Consider the following 18,861-nt stretch of genomic DNA (forward strand, 5'->3'; position numbering starts at 1 on the left):
TGGATGGGCACTTCTAATGTAACTCTGGCAGCACCCAAGAGGCTTGACTTTCAAGCTCTACCCGTAGATTTTGCGTTGACATGGTGTCAGTGACAGGACAATGATCCAATCACTGCACAACTAGAGAACATTACCAACCGCTATGCTCCATTTTATCTGCTGGCAGCACCACCACCTCAGAAAGAACTGTGCTAGGCTGAAACACTTGCATTTTTGAGCTGCCTTACTCAAGAAAGCAAACAAGAGACCATGTTTGTATGTGGCTTTATTAACTCCACTCAACATCCCCTGGAAATCTTCTGCAGTAAATCCTCACAATCCCAAGTTCTTCGCTGCAGCTGCCACCACACAACCTCAATTTTCTGTAACTTATGTTCCAGTTGTACAGTACAGTTGACAATCAATGCTAAGAAACCCACCTTACTGAAGCACATATTATTCCCAGCCCTCTCTATTGGTCTCTGCATACTCACAGGAATCATTTCAGGATCCCTCACCTTGTACCTATCTTCCTCTACCACTGTTTTCACTGCTCCAGCATACACACTTTCTATACTACTCTGACCATGGCAACCTATCTTTCTCTCACCGGACACCTCCGATCTCTAGCCCCATAGGCACCCCCACAGCTTACACATATTACTTTCTCCACTGATACTACACATTCCTTCATCTCATTACCTCCTGCACACTTCTTACATCTAGGAATCTTCCTCCTACACACTGCTGCAACATGACCATAAGCTTGGCACCTAAAACATTGTAGTATTTTCGGAAATAAAAGCTCTCACGAGATAACACATCCTAATTTCACCTTGTCAGGCAAAGACTCTGCCTCAAAACTCAGCAGGGCAGACATCTTCTGTTTCACCATGCTCTCCACTGGGTCTGCATCACACCAAATGACAGGCGTCACAGACACTAGGAATCTTCCATTAAAGCTGATCTTCCTCAAAACTTAATGCTACCCACGTTATCTCTCCTTGCAACGGCACCCTGCTCTGAAGAGCAAAGCAAGTCACAGTTATTATCCCTAGTACCGTAGTCCTGTGCGCCCGCTCCTTCTCGACGTTAGAAACATAATAAAGTCCACTTCGAGTTACTTTCACCAACTCAAGTCTCCAACCTCTTCTCCATCCAACCTGACACCACAAATGGATCAGCTAGAATGCAAGGATCCATTCTCTCCACAAATTTCACTCCCACTGGGACAGAATCATCCCTGTCATCATCAGAATGAGGCACGAACTTGGCAGTCCTCCCCACAGGTGCTTCACCCTCACTCTTGTCAGGTTCCATCTCTGAGCTACCGGAGCACATATCCCTCTTTTTCCACTTGATGGCAACCTTCCTCACAACATCGCTTCCTTCTACACTCAGTTCCTTTTCAGCGGTCACCACTGCACCGGCCACCACATTTAATTCATCCTCACTCTCGTCACTCTCAATTTCCTTCTGTAGCTCTTACAAAAGTTCTGTGTGATCTTCTATTCCATATTCACTCAAAAAATTTGACACCTTTCTCCTTTTTTTCCCTTCTCTGCCCACCATCTTCTCCTTCATCAGATCTTCCAGAAGGCTTGTGAAATCCCCCACTCCATATTTACTCATGATATGTTCCACTTTCAGCCTTTTTTTCCCTGTCCACCATCTTACAGGCCATCTCGACTCAGCACCCGGTGTAAACACTTGTCTTGTCTCAAAATCTTCTGACATGCACTGTCAACTGTGAGACCTTATACAGACAGGGGTGTTTCTTTCTAAATCCTGTCCAAACAATTTAATTGGCCACAGGTAGACTCCATTCAAGTTGAAGTGATATCTCAAGGATGATCAAAGGAAATTGGATGCACCTGAGCTCAATTTGGAGCATAGAAAAGGGGTGTGAATACTTATTTAAATGAGATATTAATGTATTTCATTTTCAATACATTTGCAAACATTTCTAAAAACAGGTTTACACTTTGTCATTTATGGGGTATTGTGTGTACATAGGTGAGAAAAAAACATTTAATCAGTTTTGAATTAGTGCAGTGTTTTTGTAAAAAATACAGATTTTATATATCTAATGTAGGTTTTAGTATGTTCAATTCATAAAATGAATACTTTTTTTGTATATTTAGAGTTAAAAAAAGGGAGATATTTTTTTTTACAAATATATAGTCATAAAGTATTATAATCGCACATATCTTTAGTTTTCAACATTACTCTATAAATATTGAAGATAAATGAAATGTTAACATTTTAAACAACTTTACTAGGCTATTGAAAATCTGAGCCAAACCCCTGTTTTGAAGAGTTTTGATCATGTACATTACTTTTCCTTGTGCTACAAAAGACCTTTCCCAAATATGTCCTGTTTAGTATGTAGAATAGAGTTATCTTATTGCTGAGCGATGGGAGGCCATTTAGGGAGGTGAGACTTTGGCTTTGTGGCTCTTTGCTGACAGAAACGTTCTAATTATCCTTATTCTAGTGAACCTCAATCTCCACCACACTCTTGGCCCAGAGTCAACCCAATTCATGCTGTAACACAACAAAATGTGGAATAGGTCAAGGGGTATAAATACTTTCTGAAGGCACAAGTTTGCACATTAGCTACATCACCCAGATGACCTCATCGAAGGAACAGTTCCCGTCCCATCCCGAGCCTTGAATCGATTGCCTGCCTCTACTTTCTCTGCAGCCAATCGGCGTATGAAGGTTCCCCCACTCTCCCTTTTCCATTTGACGTTAGCTACACTTGGACGTTTCAGTCAAAAAATATCGTGTGGTCATTGGTGTTTTGGATTGTCAGTCAACATCAGTCTGTTTTGCGATTGGCAGGCGACATAATTTGGCTACCTCAGCTGGCCCGACTCAGAAGCGCCTTGGTTGACATTGTTGTTGTTGTAAGTAAGAAACTACTTTGTCTTTGAGTCTTGTTTTGGATTAATTGTAGACTGCAACCTCAGTATTAGCTCAAAGTCAGGAAAAACTGGTCTAATAAACTTGGTTTTCACAATATTTGTCGAGAGGAGGACCATTATGGGACGATGAAAGAAATATCTGCGAAGCCGCTCAAGGTAAGCAGACAAGGGACACTCAACTGTTAGCTAGCTATCCTTGCTAACGACTTTAGCTTGTAACATTATAGCTAGCTGGCAACATTTTGGACAGGACGACCCGTAGCTGGCTTTGTATGAACCTTTTTGTTGAGTTGGAAGGAACTAGCTCGCTAACTCATTAAATGGGAAGTTTTAAGTGGGAGACTCCTAGACGGCTAAAACATGAACTAGCTAACTAAGTTACCTAGCTAACGTTAGCTAGTCAGCCCAGCCTTATAACCCATTTAGCTACTAGCTAGCTAGACTTATCAACGTAACTTGCGTTAGTAACGGGCTAGCTAGCAATATGTCGCGTTAACAATGTTGCTTCGGTTACTGTGCCTTGCTAGCTAGCGTTAGTTAACTACGTGCAGGATAACTTTGCTAACATTAACGTTAGCTAGCTGGCTAGTTTTCTTTCTTGCCCATCTGCCTAGTTAGTCAGAGAAGGATAGGACGAATATGCACTATGCTTAGTTAACTAACGTTAGGTTCGTTAACAAATTTAGCTAGCTAACGCTTAGCCCATTCATAGACGACTTACACATACCAGTCGGCTCCTTTAGTAACGTTACATTTTTGGGCTAACTAGTTAGCTGATTAGTTAGCCATTATACTCTCTCCTTGTACCCTCATACAACTCGCCTTGTATCATTCTCTCCCCATCTAACGTTAGGTCTATGAATCCATTTAAGGAATGAGCAACTTCAAACGGGAGGCCTCTGTCAGTCAATTGTTGGTGAAATATTCAGCAAATCGTAGCCCGGTTGCTTGCTATAATTAACGTTTTAAAGTAAACCCATAGACATGCAGAGCGTATCAAATGTTATATTAATACAAGGGACTCCTGCTTTATAGTTATTTGCCCCAGAGTTTAATGATGGCCTATATTTAGGCTATTGCTTAGTTAATTGTAAAACATTGACAATACATTTCAGTGGGTCACTAATATTCTTCCCTGACGATTAAAACCAGTGACATAGGCTTTGGCAGCTCCACAGTGTATATGTTTATGTAAAGACCTCTCCTCATTATGTAAACTATGCATTGTGCCATTGCCAACACCACTACAATGAAAGGGTAGCATTACACTTTGACTTTATTTAGCTCTTTATTTACAATTGATTTTGTTTGCTTGTAGTCTGGTATAGGCAGCCATCCTGCAACATAAAAGTAGGACAGAGACATGCTCTTCACTTCTTAGGCCTACACGGCCTTTTCTCTGTTTCATTATTTAAAGAAGGCACATTGTTAGAAGAAATGAGGGTAGTCTAAACCTTAGCAACTCTACCTTCCCTGCAGCTTTCTGACTGCTGTTTGTATGCACTTTGACTTGAACCCATGTGTGTCTTGCACCCACTACAAGTACGCTATGCATTACATGATCATTGCCAGATGAAGCATCATTTTGGGAGTTGTTATGATATCTGTGATTTGGCAAGAAAATTCTCACTCAAGACCATGTGGTTGTCGTTCAAGTTGTGATCATTTGCATTAAAACACTAGTCAATCGAGCCTACCGTTTGGGGAGAGAAAGGAAACAAAAGGGACAAATGCAGCAAATGCTTTTTTATAGTAGTACAAGTAGAAATCAGAGGGAGCGCACAAGCACAGTGAAATTCTGAAGGATCTATTATTGCAGTGGGAGGAAGAAATGCATCTAGCCCTCCCACCTCTACTCATTTCAATGGCAATGCAGGGGGATGCTTGAAAGGCAAAATGGATGGGCTAACTGGCAAGAGGAGTGTTCCCCAGTGAGCAGACTGCTAGGGTGTGAGTGCAAGTTTGCATCGTCAGGCTTCGTTACACAAGTCTTCCCCTTTTCAAGGAACGCATTGATCATACAGCGTCACACAGAACACCCGAGAACATCTTTTGGGGAGACTGTATAGTGTCCCTCTGTGATATTGAGATTCTCTAGTACAACTAAGACACTGTGAAGGACTGTTTTAATCCAGCAGTAAATGTCAAATATGTTACACCAAAAAAAAAAAAAAAAAAAACAACAGCATCACATAGAACAAAATGGTGTTCTGAAGGCATTTGTTTGACAGTGATCACTAGTTGTTTTGCATAGAGCCCTTTGACACTTGACAATGAAACATGGAAAATCTGTGGTTCATGGCTTAATTTGCAATGTTTCATGCTTCTCCACCAACATTCAAATGTTTTGTTTTTTTTGCCTCTAAATTTCCTCGATTTATAAACACTACACTGTCAAACTGGATGGCTGGCTGAATCACAGGTGGGAGAAATATGACACTGATGACAGAGCATTATCACCATAATCCATGAAGGCAAGGGATTATCCTATTGACCTGGTGACGTCATAATTTGCTTCTATGTTTTATCACCAGTTGAGCATTGTGGAAGTTTTCAGGGTGTGCTTGTCTAGTTTATTGGTGTCCTTTAGCCTATGTGTGACGCACAGTGAAGTCATCCACACATGACAGATCTGTGTGCAGTTCCCTTGTGAGCACTCATGTCTTATTCGAACAGTTCTGTGGAGCGAGAAACCCAGAGTCCATCCATTTGTCCTTTAGGATCCTTTCCCCCTTTCCACTCTCCTTATCTAGCACTCTCAAAGCTCTAGTCTAAATGGTTTGTCACTGTACAGTTTATAAATGCTCTGAAGTGTTACATATGTGAAGTTATGAGTTAAGGCTAAACCCCCTCTTCATCTCTCTCTCACACAGGCATTTAGCCTACCATTGTGTTGGTTGGCTTTAGCCATCATAACTGTCTCTGTGGGTTAGGAGAGACTGAATATTATATTTCAGTGTGGAACCCTGCTACCGCAGCAACACCTAGTCTAGAGATACAATTTTAAAGCGGTCTCTCGCTGTGCTCCCCCAAACAGCTGTTCAGTAAGAGTTTGTTTCAAGGATCCAGTGTCAGCTTCAGTGCCAGGCCCATGTAGATTAAAACTATTCCCATAGGATCCCTCTACCCCCACAAACAATGTCAGATTAATAAGTAAATATTTGAGTGCTTCTCCAGGTTAGTGGGACAACTGCATGACTCTGCGTCTCTTATTGCCTCTGTGTTCAAGGATTGTAATTTGTCCTACCACGACCAAATGCTACAGGGTATGCAATGCAGATCTAGGCTTTTATAGTATCCCCATGCATGCAGGAGTCACCCCTTCCATCCTGGTTGTTGCCAGCTTAATGTTCCAGCCAACATAGGCATTTCGTTGCTGTCATCAAGGAGGTCAGACCTTCGGTTACCAAAGTTAACCTGGACTCCTGAAAATAACAGGGTAGAGGTGGCCTACATGGGCAATTCATCATTTTGGGAGAACTTAATTGAGCAGCTGACCAATTCCGCCATGACTTTAGTTCTGGGTTAACCGAGATTACTTAGGCCTAGTTGCTTACTATGACTGCAATATTGTTTGTGGTTATCTCACCTAGCTACCTTAAGATGAATGCACTAACTTTGAATTCGCTCAGGATAAGAGTGTCTGCTAAATTACGAAAATGTCAAATGTAATGTAAACGTTAACATGAATGGACACATCCTGCCCCCCTTCGTGAAGAAATTCTCTAATTAGGCGACAATGATTTATTCTTCAGGTTCGCTCTGGTGGTCACAATTACTGCTTTACACAGCACATATAGTCTGCTCCATACATTTTCATAAGACTTTATAACCATGCCATGTGAGACATCTAGAATTCCATCACCATGCACCCCTGCATTCTTGTTTGCCAGCACACATCATGGCCCAGACAAGACTGTACCAGATGTGCTTTGGAAGAAAAAACATCCCCATGATTCCTCAGCAGAGGGGTGATCAATAGGAAGCTTGTCTCTGAGATCCTGTGCACCCAGACTGCGACTCATAAAAACCCTGTTCAGCCCCACCCTCCCCTGCGTGCCTGGATGCCTGCCAGCCTTTTGACACAGCAGCCAGGGCTGTTTGTGTCAGGGTGGCGAGGCCTTCAAAACCATGCATCAGCAATCACACCCCGGCCTCTCCCCACATCCCTACCTAGTACCTACCTCCTTTGTGTTCAACCAGAGACTGGGTGCGTGTGCCCAATGCTTTGGGATACTCTGACTGGTTATTTTACCATTTTCTGTGGGGGTTTTGTACTCAACTTTGCTGTGCCAACTCTTTTCAGAGGCATCACTGTAGTATGATTTGAAGGATGTTGAAAACATTGAGTTCTGATATAAAACAATGGGACACATGCTCACAGTTTTGCTTTTCTGAAGCATCCCCAAAATTATCTCCGCATTGCTCTACGGATGTGCCAACCGGGTCAAAAGGTTGTTGGGTATAGCCAAATAGAGGGGTGAATGGGTACAGAGGCTAATCGCTTGCCCTCTCACATAAAAAAAATATCTACAATCCCCATGACTGGGCCCTCTACCCGGAAGGAAGCCATGGTAAGATCACAGGGCCGCTGGCTCCTCACCCTGCCTCTACAACACAGCAGCAGTCCTTCCCACTCTCTCCACTCTAGATCCAAGACAGAACAGCAGTAATCCTATCCCCGCAGGAGAGGAGCCTCTTGCCCAGGGTGACGTAAAGCCACCGAACTGCCTTGACTGCTAAGCCAGCACCACGTGGGGATTCACATGAGCATTAATGCCCAGGCCTGTCACTGCTAATGCTTGTTTAACCGCTGCCGTTAGCCTAGCCACGGACTGCTTACAGGTTCGGTAGGACCTTGCACATACATAGGATGGGCCTACCCGATGTTGAAAATAAGTTAATTCTATCACAGCCAAACAGATAATTTACCATTCATTTTGGGCTGACAGTATTCTGACTTGAGATCCACAGGTGCAACTCGGCATTAATCATAATTTAGGCTAATGTCAATGGGAGACTTAAAATTCAAGATATTAACTTCGATATTGCCCATTCTGATCATAATGGTAGTAGGTCTTTGAACAATTGCAAATATCAAGACCTTTGTATTCAGCTTTTTTTGTACAAGAAGGTTGTTGCCTCCTTAAAAAGATATATACATAACAAATCTATTATAGGATTTTTACTTTGACTTAATTTACAGGTTTTGTAATATGGTCAGGATGTGTACTGTTCTTGTTTAGTCCTGTGGTTGTTTCCACTGAGCAGTGCAGCCAAAGATGCAGGTTTGCTTCTAAGAAATATCCGATATGCTTGAAGGAGCTAACTCCCACCCTTTAAATGTGAGTTATGTAAGCCTTAGCTCATTGTTCTATACCCACAACAAACCATGTTTTTGTGAAGTCTCATTGGCATCTACAAAACATTGATGGCCTTTGCATGTTAAGCTACTGGGGAAAGCATATATTGGTCAACATTTTTAAATTCAGTCTCATGCCTCTTACTGCCCTACCCCATAGGGTTTAATTGCTTTTATAAACTTGGTGGTTAGAGGAGCCCTGAATGTGGATTGGCTGACAGCCGTGGTATATCATACCATGGGTATGACAAAACATTATGTTTTTACTGCTCCCAATACATTGGTAACCAGTTTATAATAGCAATAGGGCACCTCGGGGGTTTGTGGTATATGGCTAAGGGCTGTGTTCAGACTCTTCGCGATGTGTTGTGCCTAAGAACAGCCCTTAGCCATGTATATTGCCCCCCCCCCCGTGCCTTATTGCACAATTTCATCCAAATAGGCTAGCTGTGTTCGGACGATGCAGAAGCTGGCATTTCTGCACAAAGACCTCAATAAAGAGCAGCTAGTGCCGTATGAGGAGTTACCGCCCACGGTGTGCTGAGTTTAGGTTGGCAGTTCTCCGGTAATACTGAAACCAGGGCAGATTGTTCCCTGAGTCCAGCTAAACAATTCTGCTGCAGTCCTTCATTGGCATAGCAGCGCTCTGCTCGCACTCTGCAACTGACAGAATCAAGCTATATTATTTTGTTTATCCACAGCATTGAAGAGCATTGACATGTAAGCAGATGGGGACAAAGTGGAGGCCTAGTCTCATTACAACACACAAATCAAACATGCCCTCGTAAATTGTCCTGTTACTCCCTTTCTGCGACCATTCTCTGTGAACTACCCCTGTGTCCTCACAGGTTGCTACATGGCACAGCAAGGCACAATATGGCATGGGTCAGCACCGCATGGCATGGTGTGGCATGACACAGCATGGCACACAGCACTGGTCGGAGGATATGTCAGGGGCGTCAGTACTGTTGGCTGCTGCCTCGGCATCCCACATCCCCATCTGAAGCCATCTGCTATGAGTGGCTGTTAATTAGCACTGCTTCACTGTTGATGACTGACTCTGACTACAGCGACAGGCCCTGTGCACAGGGCAGGGTTACCTCTGAAGCCAGGCACTGGGCAGCTGTAATAAAGTGCCCAATGGAGCATGGTGGCAGGAGAGGAGAGAACAGGCTGTTCTGAAATACTCCATGCCATATGCACATGACCCCCACCACCAATCATGAACTGGGGGGTGGAGTTGAGATATCCTTTTTTTCCTCACTTGAGGAAGACCGTTTGTTTGTAAGTAAAACTTTGTTGAGACCTCGGCCACAAATTCTTGGCTTAGCCATGACGTCAGCTCTCAGACACTTTGATAAACAGTTTATCTGGAAAGCTATTACTCTGCACATTTGAACTGTTTGAACTTGGCAGTTACTGCCATTCATGTCAACGAGGAAATCGTGCCCCTGTCTGCCAAAACAATTACAGACTACCAGGCCCCCTAACCCTTCTGTACCCTACTGGAGTTAGCCTACACTGCGAGTTGCTACTGAAAAGCCTGCAGTAGCTAGTCCTACACTGTCAGAGAACACTGCACACCTTACTGGTGGCATAACCCATTTACCTATTGAAGTCCAGCAGATACACCGGAGAGAGTGAGCAGGAGCCTGTCAGGGATGTTTTGTGTTTCTTGTAGACAAGCTTCTGAGCCATGACACTTGCAGACATAGCTTAGCTGTCTTGTTTGCTCGCCGGAACTTTTTGTCTGTTTCCCCGCCTCTGTTTTCTTTCAGTTGTCTGCTGTTTAAAAACTTTGCACAGTGGGGAGGTGATATGTTTGTTTCATGATTATGGAGGGGTATTTTTAGGCTGTGAAAAGTCTTGTAATTTTGGCACCTTGCAGATAAGGGGCTGGCTTTCTGCATGCGTTTCTAGCTGTGGTAACAAACCGTACAAACGTAAAGTCTCCTTTTTTTCACATTAGAACATACAGGGTCGACAGTTAGCTATTACATGGAATGAGAAGCTTGGGTATTTAAGGAGTGAGGGAAGACTGGGATCGAGCTGTACTGAATGCTTACAGAAGGCTTAGACAACATGTTGGATCCCCTTATGCCATTCAATGTTTGATGCCACTTTGTTTTGTAGCCTCCTTCAGATGGGATGTTGTTGATGTGAACTTCTAGCTATGTTCTTACAAAATAGATTAAATGATGTATGCTAATATTGCTTAGTCTGCTATGGACTAGTTTTATCTGAGTCATTTTGGGGGCTAAAGAGTTGGTGCTGACGAGCTGAGCCAGGTGTGTGTGGACGAGAGGAAAGGTGAAAGGGGCAGTTTTTTGGGTGATGACTGGAAATCTCTAAGCCCTGGCTCCAGCAACATGCCCTCTCTGAGGGTGGTCATCCCATGGAATCTCTGACATCAGCTCTATCTCTTTCTCCCCCTTTTCTCTTTCAGTTAGCGCATGAGCAGTGTGCCTTTGTATTCAGTTGCACAGCTTACCTCAGCTGGTGTCCAAGCCTTGATCAAGACTGGAATCTCTGAGTTCATGAATGAATAGATGATGACCAAAAGACCTGGCCTAATTCGAAGGGAAAACAAGTAACAACCCTTTGTTTACCCGAACTCTTGCGCCTGTTGTTGCATTACCATATTTTGAGATCTCGATTTGGAGAAGGGAGAATAGAGCAGATGCAAAGTTTGGTAACAGAATGACGGTTTGTATTGTATGTGCCATCGACACCAAACTAAAGCTTGCTTTGCTATGGAAAACCAATTTTTCACTAATAAACTCAAATCAGTAGTTTTCATTCGCTGACATCTCAGAAAATGTTCCAGCTCAAATTGTGCATTTGATAGATTTTTCTCCAATGACCAGCATAAACACATTTTCTTTGACCAGAGAAAATGGTCCAACTCCAATTAAATATTGATTTGGCTAAGAGCTGGAAGGCATTGAAAATTGGAGACATTAGTCTCGCCACCTGAACTGGTTAAGCACATTTACTTAACCAAATGGACAAACATTGACGGTACCATTAGCAATACACCAATTTGCTAGCAGAACAGGAGTATTTAATATTTAAAAAATAGATTATTGTAAAGGCGAGATGTGGAACAGATACTACAGTATGGGCTTGTGTCTTCTCGGCTCCTGTCTGGTCACAGATATTGCTGTGTTCCTGCGCCATGTTTAATGGGCACTCAATGATTTGCATTGTGTTGACTCCCATGGTGTTACGTTGCTTAGCGTAGCATGACATTGGGCTAATGTTGGACAGCTCTGTCTCTTATGATGTCCTGCGATTCGTTGCCTTGTAGTGTGTAGCCTATGGTTTCGGACTATGCTTCTTTGTCCAGGGCTCCTGCCTTTTATGTTTCTCCAGCTATTCAAAGCAAGAAGTAGGTTACTTCAGTTGAGCTGCGTTATGCTGACTTGTACAGCAAGGACCATTGCTGCTGTGCGGTATGCTTAGCTGTAGTTGCAGTATTCTGAAGCTCAGGAGGAACTGGGTAAATGGGCTTGATTTGACTTCTTTCCTCCGCCAGACAAGCTCGGCCTCCTCAGACGTAGCGGTGCAGTTATGTAATGAGCTAGTGGGCTCAGCTTCAGTCAGTAATCACACCATTGTTTGACTTCCTCTAGTTGTGAAGTGTCTGTACTCTGTTTAGTCACTATGATCTCTTGATCCTATTTCTGACTGATCCCTGGTCATTTGACTTGTTGAGAATGAGGGATTATTAGTACATAACAAGGAAGGCTTGGGGCTATTACATGCTCATAAGATTTTGCTCTTTCTTTTAAAGCTGTGATTAGGCTAGCCTTATATGCGATACAGGGTTTCCAAGTACAGTAATAGCTTATCAGGCTATAGTTGACAGTCTAGTATGCCACTTCATAAAGTCATAAATCAGTCTAACCAAATAGCTTAAGCTGTTGTTCCAGCGTTTTTGGCCATCTCTGAGCTGCTGTGCCTCGGACTACTGTGCCACTTCCTAACCCATCTTCACCTTTCTTCCAGCCCATGGGTATGGGCCTACCACTGTTCAGGGGCAGAACGGGGCAGAACGACAGATTTGTACCTTGTCAGCTCGGGGGTTTGAACTTGCAACCTTCCGGTTACTAATCCAACGCTCTAACCACTAGGCTACCCTGCCGCCCCATACACCCCAGAATGGACGGGTGTATTTGGACCATAGACTTTCCAAGGCTTGCAGAGCGAGAGAGAGAGAGAGTGAGGTTGGGGTGGGAAGCTGCCAAACAGGATCCGCTTCTCGCACTAGTCCAACATCTCCCCGTCCTCCACCCAGAACCTAATGGAGTAGCTGGCCAGAGGTTCTGGGTTGCTGACATTAGCTTTCTACTAACCTGTTAGTCAAAGTCAGATTAGCACCACATTGACTGTGCTTACACTCAACTCTCGTTTCTCCTAAGTCACTTGCAGTAGGTCTGTTCTTCACATGCTTAAATTAGACTTCTCTCAGTCTCGTGGAAGTCTCTGTTTTGGTTAGCCTGCAGTTTCACTGCTGGAAGCCTATACTGTAATGGAGGCTGTCTCCATCCCTTGTTTACCTCCATGAATCTTCCACTGGCCCACACAATGGCTGCAGCAGGCCGTGGTGACCTCTTCATGTCTGCTTCAGTGATCCAGGCCCCTCCCAGGGTCAGCACCCACGTGCTAGCAGCAGCTTCCATTATGTAACCTCTCAGACAAAAGCCTAGCTGGCCTGCACACATCACTGACTGTTCTGTGCTGGCAGCAGGGCCATTATGCTAGTCAGGTCATCGCTTGGGTGTCTCTCACATAACCTAAACAGGATTGAAACTGTTTTTGGGAAATTCTGGCTTAGTTTCAACCCCTGTTCTCTTACATTGCTGTCAATATTTGCAGACACAATATTGACATCAATTTGTTGTCTTTGTCGATTAATCACCCCTAGCAGCCATCAACTAATAATTTAGTGGTACCCTTCCCTAGTTTTGTGGCCCTCACCTCATTGTCAAGAACTCCTGCTGGTTGATGCGTCAGAAGCTGAGTACATCCACAGGAATGGATGATGTTAGAGGCTGGTAATAACAAAGTCCTTTCACTGGTCTGTTGGGTCCATTCTGTCCACAGAGCGACACATTACCAGCAGGCATTGGCACTAGCTTGTCTGTTGATACATCATTATTTGTTGGACTTAGTTCGCTCAACTCCCAGCAGTAGGTGTAATAGTGTTTCTCAAACTAATCATGTCAAAGTTATCTTTATGAGATGCAGGAAAGTCAACACAACAAGAGGCTTTGTATGGAGGCCAGGGCCTAGGGAGATATTGTCCTGCTGGCTTTTGCTTCTCTCACTAGTGTAAACACTAACCTACCACCAGAGCCAGAAGTACTTGTCCACTCAACTCCTGTCTCTTTTGAATGATGAGTATACTCACACAGCCTCTTGCCAACAGATGTACAGTGCCTTCGGAAAGTATTCAAACCTTTTGAATTTTTCCATGTTTTTGTTACGTTACAGCCTGATTCTAAAATGGATTAAATCAAATAAAAAATCCTCAGCAATCTACACACAATACCCCATAATGACACAGTGAAAACAGGTTTTTAGAAATAGCTTATTTCCATAAGTATTCAGACCCTTTGCTATGAGACTCTAAATTGAGCTCCGGTGCATCCTGTTTCCATTGATCAACCTTGAGATGTTTCTACAACTTGATTGGAGTCCACCTGTGGTAAATTCTATTGATTGGACATGATTTAGAAAGGCACACACCTGTCTATATAAGGTCCCACAGTTGACAGTGCATGTCAGAGCAAAAACCAAGCCATGATGTCGAAGGAATTGTACATAGAGCTCCGAGCCAGGATTGTGTCAATCGACATATCTGGGGAAGGATACCAAAAAATGTTTGCAGCATTGACGGTCCCCAAGGACACAGTGGCCTCCATTCTTAAATGGAAGAAGTTTGGACCCACCAAGACTCTTGCTAGAGCTGGTCGCCTGGCCAAACTGAGCAATCAGGGAGGTGACCAAGAACCTGTTGGTCAATCTGACAGAGCGCCAGGGTTCCTTTGTGGAGATGGGAGGACCTTCCAAAAGGACAACCATCTCTGCAGCACTCCGCAAATCAGGCCTTTATAGTAGTGTGGCCAGACGGAAGCCACTCCGCAGTAAAAGGCACATGACAACCCGCTTTGAGTTTGCCAATGGGCAACTAAAGACAATGAGAAAGAAGATTCTCTGGTTTGATGAAAACAAGATTGGCCTGAATACCAAGCATCATGTCCGGAGGAAACCTGGCACTATCCCCAAGGTGGATCATGGTGGTGGCAGCATTTTGCTGTGGGGACGTATTTCAATGGCACAGACTGGGAGACTAGTCAGGATAGAGGGAAAGATGAACCGAACAACGTACAGAGATCCTTGATGAACACCTGCTCCAGAGCGCTCAGGACCTCTGACTGGGACGAAGGTTCACCTTCCAACAGGACAACGATCCTAAGCACACAGCCAAGACAATGCAGAAGTGGCTTGAGTAGCCCAGCCAGAGCCTGGACTTGAACCCCATCAAACATCTCTGGAGAGAACTGAAAATAGCTGTGCAGCAACGCTCCCCATCCAATCTGACATAGCTTGAAAGGATCTGCAGAGAAGAACGGGAGAAACTCCCCAAATACATGTGTGCCAGGCTTGTGGTGTCGTACCAAGAAGACTAATCGCTGTCAAAAGTGCTTAGTAAAGGTTCTGAATACTTGTGTAGATTTGATATTTCAGTTTTATATTTTTTGTTGTAAATTAGCAAACATTTCTAAAAACCTGTTTTTGGTTTGTCCTTATTGGGTATTGTGTGTAGATTGAGTTTAAAAAAATAAGTGTTTAATCAATTTTAGAATAAGGCTGTAACGTAACAAAATGTGGAAGTATTTTCAGAAGGCACTGTATAGTTTTGTTGAAGGGTAGGCTGGCTCCTATCCACAGCGGCTTTGGGAAAAGACTAGTACAAGCAATGTGAACATAGCCTTGATGTGATGTCTATGTGAATAACAGTGCATTTCTACACAGCAAGTGTGTTGGATACCCTGCAAAGAAGCTTTTTTTTTGTGGCCGACTTTGGAACGAGGGCACTGGAAATACTCTGGTTTAGAAAGACCTTTTGTCCTGTTGACTTTCTTCTCTTGCCTGCCTGTGTGCCTTTGTTGTAAAAAGAGAGGGAGAGCGAGAGGGATGGGTGTTAAATGGGTGGGTGTTTTTTTTAAACATGATTCATCAAGTGCGGTGGTGAAGAATTCACTGAGTCAGAGCTGAGGCAAGAATAGAGGGTGGATGAGCTGAGGCATGGGTGGGGCTAGATGACTGCAGGTAACAAGGATGGTAGTCCACTCACAGCTTGAACTTCAGTACCTCAAAGCCGTAACATGGAACATTTGACCATATAGTACGCTATGGTAGGGCTGTGCGGTATACCGTTTTTTTGCGATCTACCATATTGATGCACAGGCCGGTTTGGGTTTTTACTTTACCTTCTATAACGGTATTTGAATGTTTGGTTTGTTAAATGGGATGCGTAGTGTCTAACGTCCATTTTTATAGTGTACTTTGCTACTTGAGTCATCACTCTCCACTCTCTATGCCACTTTCCAGACAGGCCTAACTACTCAAGGAGCGCATTTGTTTATCCTCGACCACGAGACACTTGCGTCCAGTCTGCATGGTCAATGCAGCATATGCAACAATGTTGATGACAATGATGCAGTTGTCACTTTTAGCAAGTTGTTCTTAAATCTTGTTAGCCGCTAATGCTAATCGCTAGCTAGCTAATACATTTACTGAGTAAGAGCAACCGAAAGCTAATTAGCAATACAGCTAGTTAAAACCAGTGATGTTGTAGACCTATATCAGCATGTTGTTTGTGCAACAGTATCTTTGAAATTGAAGAGGTGAACGCAAATCAAGAATATTTTAGCTACATGAAGTAGCTAAGAGATCATTCAATGTAGCCAATGATTATAGGGTCCCCTAGGAAACACCTATCGTCAAACAACACTATTAAAGTGCCCACTATTATATTCCAACTATATAATTAGAATATACATTCTATTTCCATGATTCCAACAGTTAACCCAAGTGTTTTGCTCTAAATTGCAAGTAAAATTGCAACATTTGGTTAAAAAATAAGGCCCACATTGGTTGCCCATATCGTGCAGCCCTACATGGCATGTAGAAATGATCTCAAATGCTGAAATTGATGAAAGTTATGATTTTCTTTTTGGGTTGAAGTTGAATTGAACAGTATAAAACAATCAGAATGGAGACTACGTTGTTTGTGTAATTCTGTTGTTTTTGTCACACTGCTTTGCTCTATCTTGGGGTGGCAGGGTAGCCTAGTGGTTAGAGTGTTGGACTAGTAACCGGAAGGTTGCAAGTACAAACCCCCGAGCTGACAAGGTACAAATCTGTCGTTCTGCCCCTGAACAGGCAGTTAACCCACTGTTCCTAGGCCGTCATTGAAAATAAGAATTTGTTCTTAACTGACTTGCCCGGTTAAATAAAGGTAAAATAAAAAATAAAATGACCTCTTGGCCAGGTCGCAGTTGTAAATGAGAACTTGTTCTCAACTGGCCTTCCTGGGTAAATAAAGGTGAGGAAAAAAAGACACCATTGAAATCACTTAGAATGTATGTGTTGCCACCCTAGGGTCACGCACTACTCATAAAGCAAATTTAGAACAATTTTAAAAAAACATAAAATACCGTCAATTTTTTAAATCTTTTTTTAAAATACCATGATATAATAATTTGGCCATATCGCCCAACCCTATCCTAGGTTACCAAAGGATGTTGAAGTACTGCTTTAGAGAGCATAATCAAAAGAGAGCATACTCTCAATTCCGATATTTATACCGAACAAAAATCTAAACGCAACATGCAACAATTTCAAAGGTTTCACATGACTGGCAGGGGTGTAGCCATGGGGGAAGCCAGGCCCAGTCAATCAGATTTCCCCCCCCGCCCCCTACAAAATGCCATTATTATAGACAGAAATACTCCTCAGCATCCCCCACTCCCCCTCAGACAATACTGCAGGTGAGGAAGCCGAATGTGGAGGTCGTTAGGCTGGTTTGACGTACTGCTAAATTTTCTACAACGACATTGGAGGCAGCTTATGGTAGATACATTGACATTCAATTCTCTGGCAACAGCTCTTGTGGACATTCCTGCAGTCAGCATGCCAATTGCACACTTCCTCAGCTTGAGACATCTGTGGCATTATGTTTTTCATATACCACACCTGTCAGGTGGATGGATTATCTTGGCTAAGGAGAAATGCTCACAAACAGGGAAGAAAACAAATTTGTGCACAAAATCTGAGAAATAATGTTTTTGTATGGAACATTTCTGGGATTTTTATTTCAGCTCATGAAACATGGGACCAACCGTTTACATGTTTTATATTTTGACGTATTATAGGTCACATATTGGCACAGTGCTACAGCGAAACACTAGCTGCCTTATGGACTGAGGCTTCTAGTGTCAACATCTATCTTATTTCTGTCAGGGACATTTCTATTTGTCCTTGCACTTGTATCGATTGCCCTCTCCATCTCTCCTTTCAATAGCCCATCTGTAGAAAATGTATTGTTCCCCAGTCTCGATGGGGGTCATCATTGCTATTTGCTACTCTTAAAAACCTCAGTTACCATAGTAACATGACATTTTGCCTGGTCCAGTTATGCCTCTTTTCAGTCATGTGCTTTCTATTGCCTATGGATTGCTGTAGTTTTGGACTTTTTCTAAACCCCAGTCATTGTTTGAGTACACCAGACCCTTTGTGCGCTGACTCTCTAAATGAGACTTCTTTGTGCACTGTAGTTCAGAGTGTGCTGTGTAGGTAGAAAACAACCTAGAGACCCATTTGCATCATCCCAACATGTTATTTTGTTGCTATGATTCAATGCAAATGTGAACACCTTTTTTAATTTGCTCAACAGCTCTGTGAGCAGCCTACCACAACAGTGGTCATGGGTGAGTGAGATGTGGCCAGGCATAGGGGTCAACAGGAAACTTATTTTCCACAGAGATGTTGCCCTTTACCAAAACAGGCTTACACGTGGGTACTATGAAAGGGTCAGTGGGATTATGTTCTATCGTTTTTTTTGTGTGTTAGCTGTTAATAAGATTACATTTAACACACTTGAATCCTTTTTCCTGGACCAATAACATTCCACAGTACCTGCATGCTGTACAAATGGATCATAGTTTGATGCCTATTGAGGTTTGCGTTTTCATCCGTTTTGCTTATTTTTGATTCTATTCAGGTTTGGCTGGACGTGTAAGGCAAGTTGAAGAGCCCCTCTCCCCCTTCCCCTTGGTCCAGTGGTCTTGTTGGGGAGGGCGGATCCCCTGTGTTTTTCTGCCCTGATGCCCCCCGCCGCCCTGTAAATTCATGATCACATGACCTTGGATATGGACGCAGTCCTGTCCGACTTTGTCCGTTCCACTGGAGCCGAACCAGGACTAGCCAGAGACCTGCTAGAAGGTGAGTTGCAAGGCATTCTGGGGTAAAATAGATGGTTTTATGGCCAACTGCTTGTGAGAGGTATAAATTGAG

At 43.3% G+C, this 18,861-nt stretch overlaps 1 protein-coding gene across 1 annotated transcript in view; it reads left to right on the forward strand.

The window, feature by feature from the left end:
- Positions 1-2,836: 2,836 nt before the first annotated feature.
- Positions 2,837-18,861, forward strand: part of LOC112222985 (OTU domain-containing protein 7B) — a 28,908-nt gene continuing 12,883 nt past the window's right edge. Inside the window, 2 exon segments of the mRNA XM_024385867.2 lie at positions 2,837-3,065; positions 18,569-18,789. Coding sequence (XP_024241635.2) covers positions 18,705-18,789 — 85 coding nt within the window. The 5' untranslated portion in view covers positions 2,837-3,065; positions 18,569-18,704.

This window comes from Oncorhynchus tshawytscha, linkage group LG23, assembly GCF_018296145.1.
Source record: "Oncorhynchus tshawytscha isolate Ot180627B linkage group LG23, Otsh_v2.0, whole genome shotgun sequence".
In the NCBI taxonomy this organism is placed as follows: Eukaryota; Metazoa; Chordata; class Actinopteri; order Salmoniformes; family Salmonidae; genus Oncorhynchus; species Oncorhynchus tshawytscha.